Below are 14,006 nucleotides of genomic sequence, written 5' to 3' on the forward strand. Positions count from 1 at the left end.
TCGCTTTTCCTTGTGTCCTGTCTGCTTGGCATCTGTGGGCCTTTGCCTTGGACAACTGGTGCCCCTGTTTTGTTGATGCCTTAAGCACGTGCTTACCTTGCATATTGGGTAATCCGTCCCTGCTTAGGGATGATCCTGGCCATCTCCTCGTGGGTGGGCACTACGTGGCCATTTGAGATCACCTGCCCCACAGGCCCTCCTAATCCTTGAGGCTGCCCATGGGCTGGGGCCCAGCAGACAGTGGACCTTAGCACCCAGCAGGCCTAGGCCCAGCAGACTGAATCACAAAGGCCCAATCCAACCCTGTATTTGCAGAGCTACATTTGCTTGCCGATACCAGGGTGCAGAACTCCGGGAAGCATGCTGGTCCATGTGGTCCGGCCGTTGGATTTCCCTAGCACCCTCTTAGCACCCGCGTTGTAAGCCTCATTTCAAAACCTCCGTTTCCAACCTGGATGCAGGGTCAGCCCCAGAGAGGGTGTGCTGAGCAGGATCATCAGGCCACCTTGGCTGCGGACCTCCCCCACTAACTCCTGCCGCCCCCCACTGCTGTTCCTGCCTTTGCCTGGTTCTCCCTAATGGGTGTGCACCGGGCCAGCTGACCTCTGGGGGCAGCCTGGACCCCGTACTCTGAGAGGCTCTGGCTGCTCTGCCACTTATTCCCTGAACTACACCCTCTACAAGTTCTGATGGCAGAAATCCGTGAACGGTAAACTCTCTGTGTCTGAAGACTTCATTTCACTCTTGCTTTTAAAGGGTGAGAGGAGCCCCAGTGGCCCAGGGGTTAAAGCACTCGGCTGCCAACCAAAAGGTCGGCGGTTTGAACCCACCAGCCACTCCTCGGGAGAAAGATGTGGCAGTCTGCTTCTGTGAAGATTTACAGCCTTGGAAACCTGATGGGGCAGTTCTACTCTGCCTTATAGGGTCACTATGAGTCAGAATTGACTTGATGGCAGTGGGATTTTTCTATTCTTAAAGGGTATGGTTCCTAGGTTGCCCGTTATGTTCGCGCTGGGCTTCGCAGACGTTATCCTACAGTCAAGTAACAGAGCCTACTTTTGCCAGGAGGCATCTAGAGTCCACCTCAGCAGCTTCCAGCTGCTTTCTCTCAAGCTGTTTGTAAGACCTCTCCCTCCCTGTCTCTGTCTTTCTCCCTCTGACCTTCTACAGTTACCACAGGTTTTCTAGGCTGGGGTTCGCTTGTGATGAACCTGCTTGATGCTCATTGTAACTCTGCAGTCTGAGGGCTCATGACTGACCATCTTCAATTCTGGGAAATCTCCGCCATTTTGCTTTAACATATTGCCCCTCCCCCGTCCTGTCCGGTGCACCCTCTCCAAGCTACTGTTGAACGCAGGTCGTGTGCCCGCCTGGCCTCCTTGCCTGGAATCTGCTCTCGAGTCCCATCCAGCTCTGTGGTGAGGTCCTGTGTTCCAGGCCACCACCTCTCCCTCTGGCTCCTGTCCCCATTACCCAGAACCCCGAGAAGGTGCACATCCTTCCCCACTCATGGGCAGAGGGTTTGAAACAAGCCTGGCGTGAGGCCCATCCATTGACCTCCCGTGTCCTGTGGCTCTGTCTCTGACCACTGCCTGTGGCTCCTGTGAGGACATGGGGCTCCATCTTGCATGGGCTTTGCCTCTGGTCTGGGACCCTAAATACCATCTGAGCCAACATTTACCAAGAGGTGGCCATCTGCCAGGCACCGTATGTCCCATGCACCTGGTGCTCACAAGCACTGTCCTCACCTCAGTTGTAAGAAGGTGCTGAGACCAGGTGGGGAGCTGCCGGGGCCGCCATTCCTGCCTAAGTTCGGCTGACCCAGAGCCCGCGTCCTGAACCCCTTTGTCACATGTCCCCCTTGGAAGGAATGAGGACCTCCCCAACCCCACCCTTCCAGGGGAGAAAAAATGTAAGATGCCTGGTGATACAGTGAGACCACAACTCAGAAAAGCCCTGGAATAGTCCCCAGATCTCCCTCCCCTTGGTGGGCAGCCCAGTCCGTCTGCCCTGCCCCTGTTTACCTCCAAAGTTCCAGCAATTGTACCTACAGCAGCCAGCCCCGAGTACACAGGCTCAGAAAGGAGAACAGGCAGCCTCCGCCCTCCCCAAGCTGACGGGGACCTGGTGGAGGGACTGGGGTGTCCTGTCCACCTGAGATTCTAATCCTGCCCCAGTGCCCGGCTCTCTCCCCTCCAGTCACTGGGGGCAGAGCGTGCATCAGTGCAAATTAGCAATCTCGGGGCTGCTAATAGGTGAGATTTCCTGTTTAAATGAGACTGGCTTTGAGCTCCAGCTCCTCCGTGGATGGTCTAAAATTAGAGCCCCGCTGACAAGCAGTCTTTGTTGGGGGCCTGTGGCTCGCACCGGGCATGGGGGAATGTCAACAGCACACTTACTGGGTCAATTTTGAGTTTTTTGAGAGGCGCGGGCAAGTGGCAACTCAGGGCAAATGTGAACATCTCAGAGCTCAGAGAACCAGCTGCTGCGTGACCACGGGTTTGAGTGTTAGGTTAATGAGGAGAGTCTCCATGGCTGGAGAGCAGCCTCCGCCTCCTTCTGCAGTCCTCTGGGGGGAGCTGGGCCGGGCAGACCCTCAGCTCAGAGTGGGCAGCAACAAGTTTCTCTCTGTCTGTAGTATTGGTGCACCCTGCTCTCAGTGTCATCTGAGCTGGACATGCCCCACCCAGTGCTCAGCCTTGCCCCGGGGGACACTGTGGACTCGAGGACTCACCTAAGGGCTGGGAGGTGGGTACCACTGCTGGGTTCATAGGTAACGTGAACCCAGCCTGGGTGGAGAGGCTCCTATCCTGCCAGCCTACGAGTCCCCCCACAATGGCGGTAGTTTCGAGGCTGTTGACTGCTAGCGGTCAGACCAGGCCCTTGTCAGAGTTGTGTGTCCTCGGGCCAGGCGTGTGCTTCAGATCCCTGTTCCTGCCTCGTTCAGTGGGCTTAGTTAGAATGTGCCCCCACCCCACCCCACCCCTCAGCATGGGGCTGGGAAGGAGTCCAACAATGTACTAGACAGCTCAATTACGGCGCTGTCATTTTTGTGGGATTTGGGGCCCCCAGTCCCTCACTCTCCTGGCCTCAAGTGGCCCCAGCACCCCACTCTCCCAGCTTTCAGTACAAATTTGCTGCCGGCTCAGTAGAGGGACTTCCAGCAGCCTGCCCACAGGCCTTTCTCTGTCCCCCACTACTCGCCTCTTCACCCCCACCCCCCAGCTCTTTCCTCTGCCAGAAAGCCTGTCTGCAATGGCAAAGCCAGCCCACAGGCCTGGGTCTGCCCTCCCAGGCCAACACCTCTCTCCCAGGTACAGTGCCCAGCCAGGCGGTTGGTGTGGAACTGGCCTGTGCTTCTGAGCTGAGTGCCTCTCAAGCTTCCAGGCAGAGGCATGTATGTCTTCAGATCCTAGCACCCGACCCAGGCTGGCCAGACTGGTAGGTGATTACTATCCAGTGAGACAGACTTGAGGCTCAGCTGCCTTCCCCTCTCACTGCCTCTGGGCCAACCATGAGGACCCCCAAGCTGGGCTGCGGATAGCCATCAACCCTGAACGGCTCATCTCAGAAAGTTCTTCAAGCAGAGGAGGCTGGAGGCTCCTGACCCCATTTTACAGACAAGGAAGTCGAGGCCGAAGGAGGACTAAGAGACTTGCCAAGGTCACTGCAATGGGCTGAGTGGTGGCCCCATGAAGACGTGTCCACATCCTGGAACCTGGGAATATGGCCTTACTTGGAAAAAGGGTCTCTGCACATGTAATTAAGTGAAGGACCTTGACATGGGGTCGTCCTGGATTACCCACGTGGGTGCTAAATCCAGGGACGAGTGTCCTTACGAGAGGTGGACGAAGAGAAGGCACAGAGAGTAAAGAAGGCGGCCATGTGTAGACCAAGGCAAGGATTGCAGGCATGCTGCCACAAGCCAAGGAACGCTGGGAGCCCCCCAGGAACTGGAAGAGACAAGGGAGGATCCTCCCCCAGAGCCTGCAGAGGGAGTGCGGCCCTGCCTACACCCTGATTTCGGACTTCTGGCTCCGCAGCTGTGAGAAGACAAACCCTGTTGTCTTCATGGTAATTTATTGTGGCAGCCCAGGACACTCACGGGGCTTAGAAGACCGAGCCCCAGAGCCGCGTCCCTCATCTCCCAGTGTTAACACCCCTTCCTTCTTCTTAAAGATTCTGGAGTGGCTGGTGGGCGCTCCTCTGGGGAGACCCCATTTCTTGGTGGCCAGCCGGGCTGGGCCCAAGGTTAGCTAACAACCATGGGAACAACAGTGGCTGTCTACTGGTCAGTGGCCCACACCTGTGTCTGAGTGGTGTCCTCATCCCCAGGTCCGGGCCATGAGGCTGTCGTTTGTGGGTGAGCTGGGCTGGGAGCTGCATGTGCCCAGGGCAGCCTGTGTGCCTGTGTACAAGGCCATCATGGCCGTGGGCACCAAGCTGGGCCTCGTCAATGCGGGCTACCGGGCCATCGATTCCCTGAGCATCGAAAAAGGTATGTGTGGGGTCTGGGCGGCACGGGGGTTGCTGTGGGGGCCACGCCCTGTTAGGTCCAGCACAGGGCCAGCCTGGGCTCACTCCGCATGTGTTTCCTTCCTTTCATGCTATGCCACCTCTTCCCACATGGTCTGTTTTCTCAAGCCCTCCTACTGCCCGTCCGCCAGGCCCTTGTGCAAGGGCTAAGGGCTCTAACATCCCTGCAGCCCCAGAGGTGGGGGTTGGGGTCCCCTGCACCCACCTACACAAGAACTTGAAGGAGCAACACTTTCCTGGGGCACATGTGGGGAGTGCCAGAGCTGGGTTCAAATCCAGCACCTCTGTGTCTCTGAGAAATTTGAACAGTGCCCCAGCAGGACAGGCCCTGGGGGCTCAGATGAACCCCATGACCTCACTCCCAGGAGGGTCACTCTGCAGAAGGTCACTCCAAAGACGGCCAGTGGAACCTTGGTCAGAGCAGGCCCAGGCGAGCTCACCCAGCTCCTGTGCCAGCATCTGGCCTAGAGATCAGGCCCTCCCCTGCCCAGCCGCTTTACAAGCCCCCTCCCCAACCTGACAGTGCAGAGCTGGTCTGAATCAGGGAAACTCACTCAGAAGAACCTTCTAGAATGGAGAATGCCCCCCCTGCCTGGGTTGTCCACATCACAGGTGATGGGGATTTGCGCTGGACACGAGCAGGGTAGACAGCAGCGACAGTGTCTCCTGAAGGTCCTTTGCCCCCTCTCTGCTGGAACTGACGCCCCCTCCTCCTCAGGCTACCGGCACTGGCACGCGGACCTGCGACCTGATGACAGCCCGCTGGAAGCGGGTTTGGCCTTCACCTGCAAGCTCAAGTCTGCAGTCCCTTTCCTGGGGCGTGAGGCCCTGGAGCAGCAGCGGGCCTCGGGCCTGCACCGGCGGCTGGTGTGCTTCACTGTGGACGAGTGAGTGTCTGGGGCCCAGTGGCTGCCCAGCCAAAGCAGGCAGGTGCCCCGATTCCCTCACGTAGCCCCAAGACCAACCCCAGGCCAGGCACCCTCTCCCAGATGTCCACAGTGGCCCCAGCACAGACAAGGAAACTGGGGCCCAGAGTCACAGGCTGTTACAGGCAGAGATGGGGCTCCCCTCAGGGGCAGAAGCGGCAAACTCAGACACTCCAGGGCCGGACGGCAGGCCTGTGGGGACATCTAAGTCAAGCTCAGGTTTTAGGGGAGAAAGTGCTGCCCGGCCGAGTCAGCGCCTGTGGTGGTAGGTCTGGGCCGGCGGCCTTGGCAGGGTTTACGGGGTTATAGGTCACTGTGTGGAGACCTCCCTTTGTGTTCCAGCTAAATCCATAGCCCTGTGATGGGGGGCTGCCACCCCCACTTACAAATGGGGACCACAGGGTGCCAGGGACAAGGTGACTTGTGCATGCCTGAAGGTGGAATGGGAGCCCCCAAGGAGCAGAGCACACAGTCCCCAGGGGCTGGCTCACGTTCCCCTGGACTCCTGGGAAAGCTGCATTCTGGGAGCCTGACCTGCACCCTGGCTTCTGAGCCCCTCTGAGATGATAGCATGATGCTGACAAGTAATGGGCGGTGGTGGTGCCCAGAGACCAGAAGGCTGGCGTCCTGGACCGCTGACCACACTGACATGGAACCTGAATAGCAGCGGCTAAGGCACCTTGGGGCTCTGCTGGTCCGGAGTTGACAGCCAGCCCCAAAGGCCATCATGCCTCCCAGATTCCTGTAGCCTTCAGAGTGTCAGGAGTGAATGTGGGTGTGTGGGAGGGGGGCAGTAAGCAGAGCTGCGATTGTCACCATCCTGTGACTCTCTGGGTTCTTGTCAGGCTCTGTGTCTCCCGTGGGACTGCTTGTCTACCTCCCAGGGAGCAGCTCTGGTTTGGGGGTGCAGGGGCTGGGTCTGCCATGCCCCTCCACCTGTCTGGCCATGGCGCCAGACCCGGTGAAGCACCTGAGGCTGATGTCCTGCTTTTGGGGCTGTGCACACAACGGTCAGTCCCGCTCTGCGGCTCCCTGCCTGCTTCTGGCATCGCACTTTCCGTGCTGGGGACACACAGAGAAGCTGCTGGCTGTGGTGTCCAGATAGTGGCCAGGACTCCTCCTCAGGGCCTGGGCATGCTGGGCGGCCTCTCTGGCCTGAGTCTCCTCGCGTGGGGAGTGCTGCAGTGGGACAAGGGAGAACAGGACATGTTGACAACACCTGCTCTGATCCCACCCAGGTCAGGAAGGTGGCTGCAGGCTGGCAGGTCTGCTCCAGGGGGCAGTGCGAGGGAACATCCCTAGCCCTGCCCAGGGCTCTATTTATTCTGCATGGGCCCCATATACCTTTGGTCATGGTCACGCTACAGTCATGGCCACACAGCCTGGGCTCACCTGGCACCCTGCTCTGCTCCCTGCCTCCCCACCCAGCACCCACCTGCCTGCCCACCTGGCACAGCCCTCACCACTCCGTGAGGTGGGTGTCCATTCTCAGGAGCCCCATGAGGCTAGATACATGTCTGCCTTGACCAAGTCAAATCCCCCATGCCTGGCACAGTCCTTGGCACTCAGGAGGCACCCAGTAATACCACAAGGATGTGCTTGGAGGGAAAGTTCTGGAAAGGTTCACACCCAAAAGTTATCAGTTATATCTGGGCACTGGCATTTCTGTAATCGAGGTTTATTTTAGTTTTATTTCATTAGGTTTTCTTTTTATTTATAAATATATTTATTTTTAATTAGGTTTTTTTTTATTTTGTGTTTATTTGATTAGATTTCCATTTAATATTTTCTCTGCCTTGCTATTTCAAATTTCCAAAAATTTTACAGTGAGAGCAGAGAAAAGTACTTTTGATAAATTACGCATCACCTGAGAGTCAAGAGGCACCGAAAGAGAGCAACACACACGGGCTGCAGCAGGAAACAGTTGAAACGCTCAGCAGTTACCTGGAGAAAACCTAAATGTGGGGGAGGCTTTTCTTTTTTTTTTTTTTTAATATAAACACCACTGTCGGGACTGTGCTCGTTCCAGGGCTGGATTATCCAATATGCAATATACTCACGGGTTTACTTGTGCTCACTTACTAATCCGTAAATGCTCAATTTCAAAAACAGTGCACCAGAGATTAGTAGGTGTCATGGATTAAATTATGTCCCCCCAAAATGTGTGTCTCAACTTGGCTAGGCCATGCTTCCCGGCATTGTGTGGTTGCCCTCCATTCTGTGATAGCAATTTCATGTTGAGAGGATTAGGGTGGGATTGTAACACCACCCTTACTCAGGTCACCTCCCCGAACCAAGGTAAAGGGACTTTCCCTGGGGTGTGGCCTGCACCACCTTTTATCCCTCAAGAGATAAAAGGAAATGGAAGCAAGCAGAGAGTGGGGACCTCATACCACCAAGAAAGCAGCACCAGGAGTAGAGTGCATCCTTTGGACCTGGGGTCCCTGCACCTGAGAAGCTCCTCGACCAGGGGAAGATTGAGGACAAGGACCTTCCTCCAGAGCCGACAGGAGGGAAAGCCTTCCCCTGGAGCTGACACCCTGAATTTGGACTTTTAGCCTACTAGACTGTGAGAGATTAGATTTCTCTTTGTTAAAGCCATCCACTTGTGGTATTTCCGCTATGGCAGCACTGGGTGACTAAGACAGTAGGTAAGCACAAGGAAGCCCATGTGTACCTCGTGTAATGTAATCCAGTGCTTCCTGGTTTATCCGCCCCTGGCTTATTTGCTTGGAACCTGCGCCCTGAGTCCCCAGGCCAGGCGCTGAGCTGGCTCAGCTGCTCTGCCTGAGTGGAGCTTGAGGTCTGGTGGTCGAGGCCTGGTGATTGAGGCCTGGTTCCCCCTTTTTCTCCCAGATGCGAAGATACCCTTCCCCATGTGGGGCTCTGGGGTCTCAGTATCTCTCTTGCTTCTTCCAGAAAAGTGCCCATGTTTGGTCTGGAGGCTATCTGGAGAAATGGCCATGTGGTAGGCCATGTCCGCAGGGCTGACTTTGGGTTCACCATCGACAAGACCATTGCCTATGGCTACATCTGGGACCCCAGCGGTGGGCCGGTGAGTGGGGCCCTGCCCTTCTAAGGGGAACCAGGCAGAGGGCGGGGAGGAGGTAGACCCGGGAGGAGCAGCAAGGTGTTTTCGTTCTGAAAGGGTCTTATTTGGGAAGCTCCAGGCTTTCCTTGGTCAGAAAGAGGCCCAGGGCTGAGCTGGCTCCCTCTCACACCAGGTGCCGAGAACAGCCCTTTGGCCTGGGGACAGACTCCAGGGTGACAGAGACCCAGCTGGTGCTTCCCAGACTCCACCTGCTTCCCCTCCTCACATCTTCCATCCTTCACCCAAGACGAAGCATCCCTGACCCCAAGCAACTCCACACCACTGACCCTATATCCTCAGGGGACCCGGGGGCCTGGGGTGTGGGAGGCGGGGGGTTGCCATGCTGGCAGGATTCAGGGCTGCCCCTGGGAGGGGTAATGGATAGAGAAAGGAGCATCACTGGCCATGTCCCAGATAGCCCTGGGCAGAGAGGAAGAGGGCATAAGGCAGCAACTGGGTTGGGGCGGGGCGCTCTGCACTCTAGTTCCCGTCTTTCAGCTTCGGGGAGCAGAGGGGCCCCCCAAGGAAGTGAATCTTTCCTTGGCCCACCCTGAGTAAAGCACCTGTCTCCTGCCTCCATGGCCCCTGACCTGGAGACCAGGCCATGTAGAGGGAGCCGGGCCTGGAGAGGTGTGGGGTACCTTACATTCTGTGCACATGGCTCATTCAACCTTCATCCACCCTGTGGAGGCGGGGGAGGGGGAGGAGGGAGGGCTGACTCACTCCAGTCCGTCTCTGGAAGCTTCTTCCAGCCCTGGAGGAGCCACAGAGGAAGAACCCATAGGCCTGAGGTGGAAGGGGCCGCAGCTCCCAACCGGGCCCTCTCCTGCAGGAGCTGAGGCGGGGAGGCCACAGGGCCGGAGTCCTGTGGGAGCTCGGGGGCTCAGGCTTTGGGTCTCTGCCTTTTACTTGTCTGTGACCTTGGGCAAGGGCTCCGCTTTCCAAGCCCTGGTCTCCTCCTCTGTAAAATGCGGACAGACCCACATGTCCCCCCCGCCCCCACCCCCAGACCGTTATGCCGCTGCCTGCTCAGGGCAAGGGCCGAACAAGCAGAGGTGGCGATTCGACAAGCTTGGGGGGACAGGGATGCAGAATGAGGGCTGGGGTCCTGTGCAGGAGGGGGCCAGGAGGTGGCTGGGGAAGGCCTCAAGGGACCCTGAGGACAGGAGGGAGCAGGGTTAGGAAGGCAGGGGCTGCTTTGGTGGAAGTGGAGGCCGCGACCCTACACGCTCAGCTCTCTGGGGCAGAAGATGGTAGAGGACCCTTGTGCTGTGGGCATCTCGGGAATGACAGGATTTCTCTTCCTGCACTGAGGCTCCCAGACCAAATCAGGAGGAAGCGAATGGCTGGGCAGAACAGTGGTGGTGGCGGGGGGTCTGGGCCTGGGGCCCTGTGAGGCTGCCCACCTATCTGCCCACCTATCCGCCCACCGCCTGCCCCAGGTGCTCTGCTGGGGGGTTAGTTGTTAGGCAGCTGTCAGTGAATGCCTTTGCCTCCAGCTGGGGCCAGACGCCCCTCCCCCGCCCCCGGAGTGCAGCCCAGGTGGGAGGATTGGACACCTGCTACCCCTGTGACTGCAGCCCCGGGAGGGAAGATTGGATACCCCCCACCCTGATGATTGCAGCCCCGGGAGGGAGGAGACCCCAGAATGAAGTGCTACCCAGGGGACCGAGGAGGCGGTGGCAGACCAGCCTCCAAATCCCGTCACCCATGGAGCCCTCCTGCACGCTGTATACCTGTCTGCTTCCCAAGAGGCCCCCAGGTCCTGTTGTGGGTAGTCAGGCCTGGGACACCGCCTTTCTCAATAAATGACTTTCTAAAGGATTATTTTACTGCACACTGTGCACCAGCTACCTCCACCCGTTGTCTAACTAGGTGGCACAGAGCCCTTCAGGTGGGGCGTGGCATTTCTGTTTTACAGATGGGGAAACTGAGGCACAGAGTGGTTACGTGTCACATCCAAGGCTCCCTAGGGCCTCTGCCCCATCACCTTGCTGCCTGGTTAGGACTGAGTCCACTCAGGGGCCACGGCCATGAAGGGTCAGTGAGCTGCCATAGGAAACGGGGCGTTGCAAACCCCTCCATGGTTCTGACTGAGAAATCAGCAGCCCCTGCAGACTCTGGGTTACCCGATGCTGTAAATACAGAATTCCACCCAACTTCCCAAAGGCCCCAAGGGGTCAAAATCGTGACCCCTCTGTGCAGACGAGGAGCCTTGCAGGGAAAGGTCAGGTCTTCTGCCTGGGCCGCATGGCCGGCGGGGGCAGAACCCTGAGCCCGAGCCCATCAGCCCTGCGGCTCCTCAGCTGTGTCGCGTTGGGTGTGAGTCCCTGGTCATATGCTGCTTTCGAGACCACGTCAGTCAGAGAGGGGGTGTGTGCGTGTTGCTGTCGAGCTGACTCCAACACATGGCAATCCCGGGTGTGTCAGAGCAGTACTGTGCTCCCTAGAGTAATAACCAGTGGCTGACTTTTTGAAAGTAGATTTCCAGGCCTTTCTTCTGAGGTGCCTCTGGGTGGACTCCAACCTCCAACCTTTTTTCTTAGCAGCCAAGTGCGTTAACTGGTTTCACCTCCCAGGGGCTTCAAGAGGGTGCAGGGTGTTAATGAGACATGGGGCCTGGAACGGAGGGTGTGGTGGACGTTCATGAGACCAGCCAGCAGCAGGTGCACATGGAAAAGTGTGGCCTTCCCAAGGCTCTGCTCTCCTGGGACTGCCTGCCCTTTAGACACCGAGTAGCCTTCGACCTTGTCCGCTGCCTACAGGCCGGCGGGAGCACGGCACTTTCTCTCGGCCCTGCAGAGGCCTTGCTCAGAGGTGCGGCTAGAAGCCTCTCCCCTCCTGGAGCTGCAAAGTCTCCTGTTTTTCATTTTACACCCAGGCCTGAGCTGCCGGGAATGAGAGCAGAGCAGAGGCCCCCAGGCCCCTCCCCAGGCACAGCCTTGGGTTTAGTGGTCATGTGGGGAGAACAGGGGTCCCTAAGTAGCCGACTGCAGGAGAAGCACAATTGTCCTGTCACGTTGGCTGTGCTGGCTGGACGCAACGCTCTCTCCTCCTTCCCCAGGGGCACCTTGATGGCTGCTGGTAGGGTCACGCCAGGGGATGTGGGGACGAGGAGGATGCAGAGGCCAAGCTGTCCAGAAAGCCAGTCCAGCCATCCAATGGGTCCAGGCTCAGCATGGCTCCAGTCCCCTCCATCGGTCCCTGCCGCTGCTTTCTGGTCCCAGAAAACCCAAATGTGTGCCCACGTTCGAGGAAGTGGTCCTTGTTTCCGCTTCCTGTGCTGTCCAGGACTGGGTGGGAGGGGTGTTGTCTGGAAAGAGAGTCTTACTGGCCACAAGACCTCAGCTTTGCTGGACCAAGTGCCCATCCCCAGCCCAGCGGCACGGCATCGATCTCCTCTAAATTCAGAGCAACTTTTTTGTTCAATGGCGGGTTTACCCGCAGGAGGGGTGGTGGGTGTAAGTCCAGGCTGTGGGACGACTGACCATCCCTCTGCCTTACAGGTGTCTCTGGACTTTGTGACGAGTGGGGACTACGCCCTGGAGAGGATGGGGGTGACCTACCCTGCACAAGCACACGTGAAATCACCTTTCGACCCTGACAACAAGAGGGTGAAGGGGATCTACTGACTGGCCCACGGGCAGCGACCACAGCTGCACCAGAAGCCAGAGACCAGCCGGCCCACCCGACACCATCATTTCCCACTTCCCCTGGGCCCCAGCCAGGACCTGGGCCCCTCCTTGTCCTTAGTCTAAGCCTGGTCCTGCTAAACCCTCAAATCCAGAGATGGCCAGAGGGCTGATCATACCCCTGTGGTCAGTCTGTAGTCCACCTCCCCACGAACCAGTCTGGAAGCATCTTGGGCTCAGGGGCCAAGCACATGGCTCTCTGCTAGCTTCTTAGGAGTGCTGAGTAAATCGCTGGTAGGCTCCCTGTGAAAGCAGGGCTGGCAAATGGGTCTCACTTTCTGTGCTGAGCTCGGCTGATTGGCAGTGGGCAGGTGGAGCGCTCATTGGAGAGTCGTGAGGCTGTGTCTGGAATGGAGGCAAGTGAGTGGCGATCGATTAACACTGTCTGCCGTGGGTGCAGTGAGGAAGGTGTGAGCATGTGTGCAGATTTGTGCCATCCTGCAACCACTGCTGGTCTGTAGGTGGTTCATTTTTCAGACCCTGGGAATGGGGAGCTAGAAAGTTTTTTCCGCCTTGACCTCTCAGCTCTTCAGGAGGGATTGCCTTCTGTGAGTCACCAGTCCATGAAGCAGGGGCATGGGGGTTCCAGACTGGTGCACCAACTCTTGCCTTGGTTTCCCCGTGAGTCCCCGGCTCACCAGGGTCTGGGGAGTAGGAGCATCCTTCTGTCTAGGAGACGGGCTCCTTCGTCCATCTGTCTGGTTAGGGAACGATACCTGCCCCCTCCTTCCTTCTCCTCCTGGCTAGCCAGGCCGGGAAGAACCACGTCACACAATCTACAGTGCACAGTGTTTGTGAAACGTGGGGATGTCCCCGCTCCCATCCCTTGGCCCTCAGAATCCTTTAGCACCTGCTGTGTCAAGGTGTAGCCCGGCCCCTCCTGCCAGGCAAATCCCGGCGTCCCTCCTCCACCTTCGCCCCTGGCCCGCTCAGATCTAGAGGGCTGTGCTGCCTCATGCTGTCTTGCCCGCTGCACTCCACTCTCTGGGCAATGTGGGGGCAGATGCTTGGGACCGTGGGGACTGGGCTTCCACAGACATGGACTCAGGCAGTCCTGGGGCACCCTGGCAGTACTGGGGTGCCCTGGCAGTCCTGGGGCACCCTGGCTGCCCTCAGACACTCACAGGCCCAGCTTTGGTTTCTGGCTGGGGAGGGGGCAAAGGAGAAGATCCCCACAGAGGCAAATACAGGGACAGGAGCTGGGGCGGTGGGTGTGCTGGCGGGGGCGTGGTGGGGGGTAGCAGCCAAGCCTCTGGGCGGCAGCTGAATTCTGCATGGAAGGGCATGAGGATGTCCCTCACCCTCTCCTTCCCTCAGGTTCTAGAATATCTTTTGGTTCTCATGTGTCCACAGCCAGATCCCGTCTCACCCCACCTGTGCACCGCCGGCACCTTGTGTCTAGACGTTGCAGTGGCCTCCCACCTGGCTCCCACCTGGTCTCCCACCTGGTTCCCACATGTCCTCTCACTTGGCTCCCACCTGTCCCCCCACTTGGCTCCCATCTGGCTCCTACCTGTCCCCCCTCACCTGGTTCCCACCTGGCTCCCACTTGGCCTCCCACCTGGTTCCCACCTGGCTTCCACCTGTCCCCCCACCTGGATCCCACCTGGCCTCCCACCCAGCTCCCACCTGGTTCCTACCTAGCCTCCCGCCTGGATCCCACGTGGATCCCACTGGCTTCCCACTTGGCTGCCACCTGGATCCCACCTGCCTCCCGCGTGGCCTTCCACTGGCTCCAGCCTCAGTCCTCCCCACACGCAG

General features: G+C 58.2%; 1 protein-coding gene across 7 annotated transcripts in view; it reads left to right on the forward strand.

Moving 5' to 3' along the window:
• The window catches only part of SARDH (sarcosine dehydrogenase), a 75,866-nt gene extending 63,347 nt beyond the window's left edge, over nucleotides 1–12,519 (forward strand). For 6 of the 7 annotated variants that reach the window (XM_049895959.1, XM_049895963.1, XM_049895965.1 and 3 more), the window contains 6 exons: nucleotides 4,336–4,498; nucleotides 5,255–5,423; nucleotides 8,382–8,517; nucleotides 8,687–8,744; nucleotides 10,475–10,593; nucleotides 12,060–12,148. In XM_049895959.1, coding sequence (XP_049751916.1) covers nucleotides 4,336–4,498; nucleotides 5,255–5,423; nucleotides 8,382–8,517; nucleotides 8,687–8,744; nucleotides 10,475–10,590 — 642 coding nt within the window. In that variant the 3' untranslated portion in view covers nucleotides 10,591–10,593; nucleotides 12,060–12,148. Of the gene's footprint in view, nucleotides 1–4,335; nucleotides 4,499–5,254; nucleotides 5,424–8,381; nucleotides 8,518–8,686; nucleotides 8,745–10,474; nucleotides 10,594–12,059 lie in introns of all 7 variants that reach the window. The other variant, XM_049895966.1, reaches the window with a different exon arrangement.
• Nucleotides 12,520–14,006: the final 1,487 nt, after the last annotated feature.

This window comes from Elephas maximus, chromosome 9 (genome assembly GCF_024166365.1).
Source record: "Elephas maximus indicus isolate mEleMax1 chromosome 9, mEleMax1 primary haplotype, whole genome shotgun sequence".
Taxonomy (NCBI): Eukaryota; Metazoa; Chordata; class Mammalia; order Proboscidea; family Elephantidae; genus Elephas; species Elephas maximus.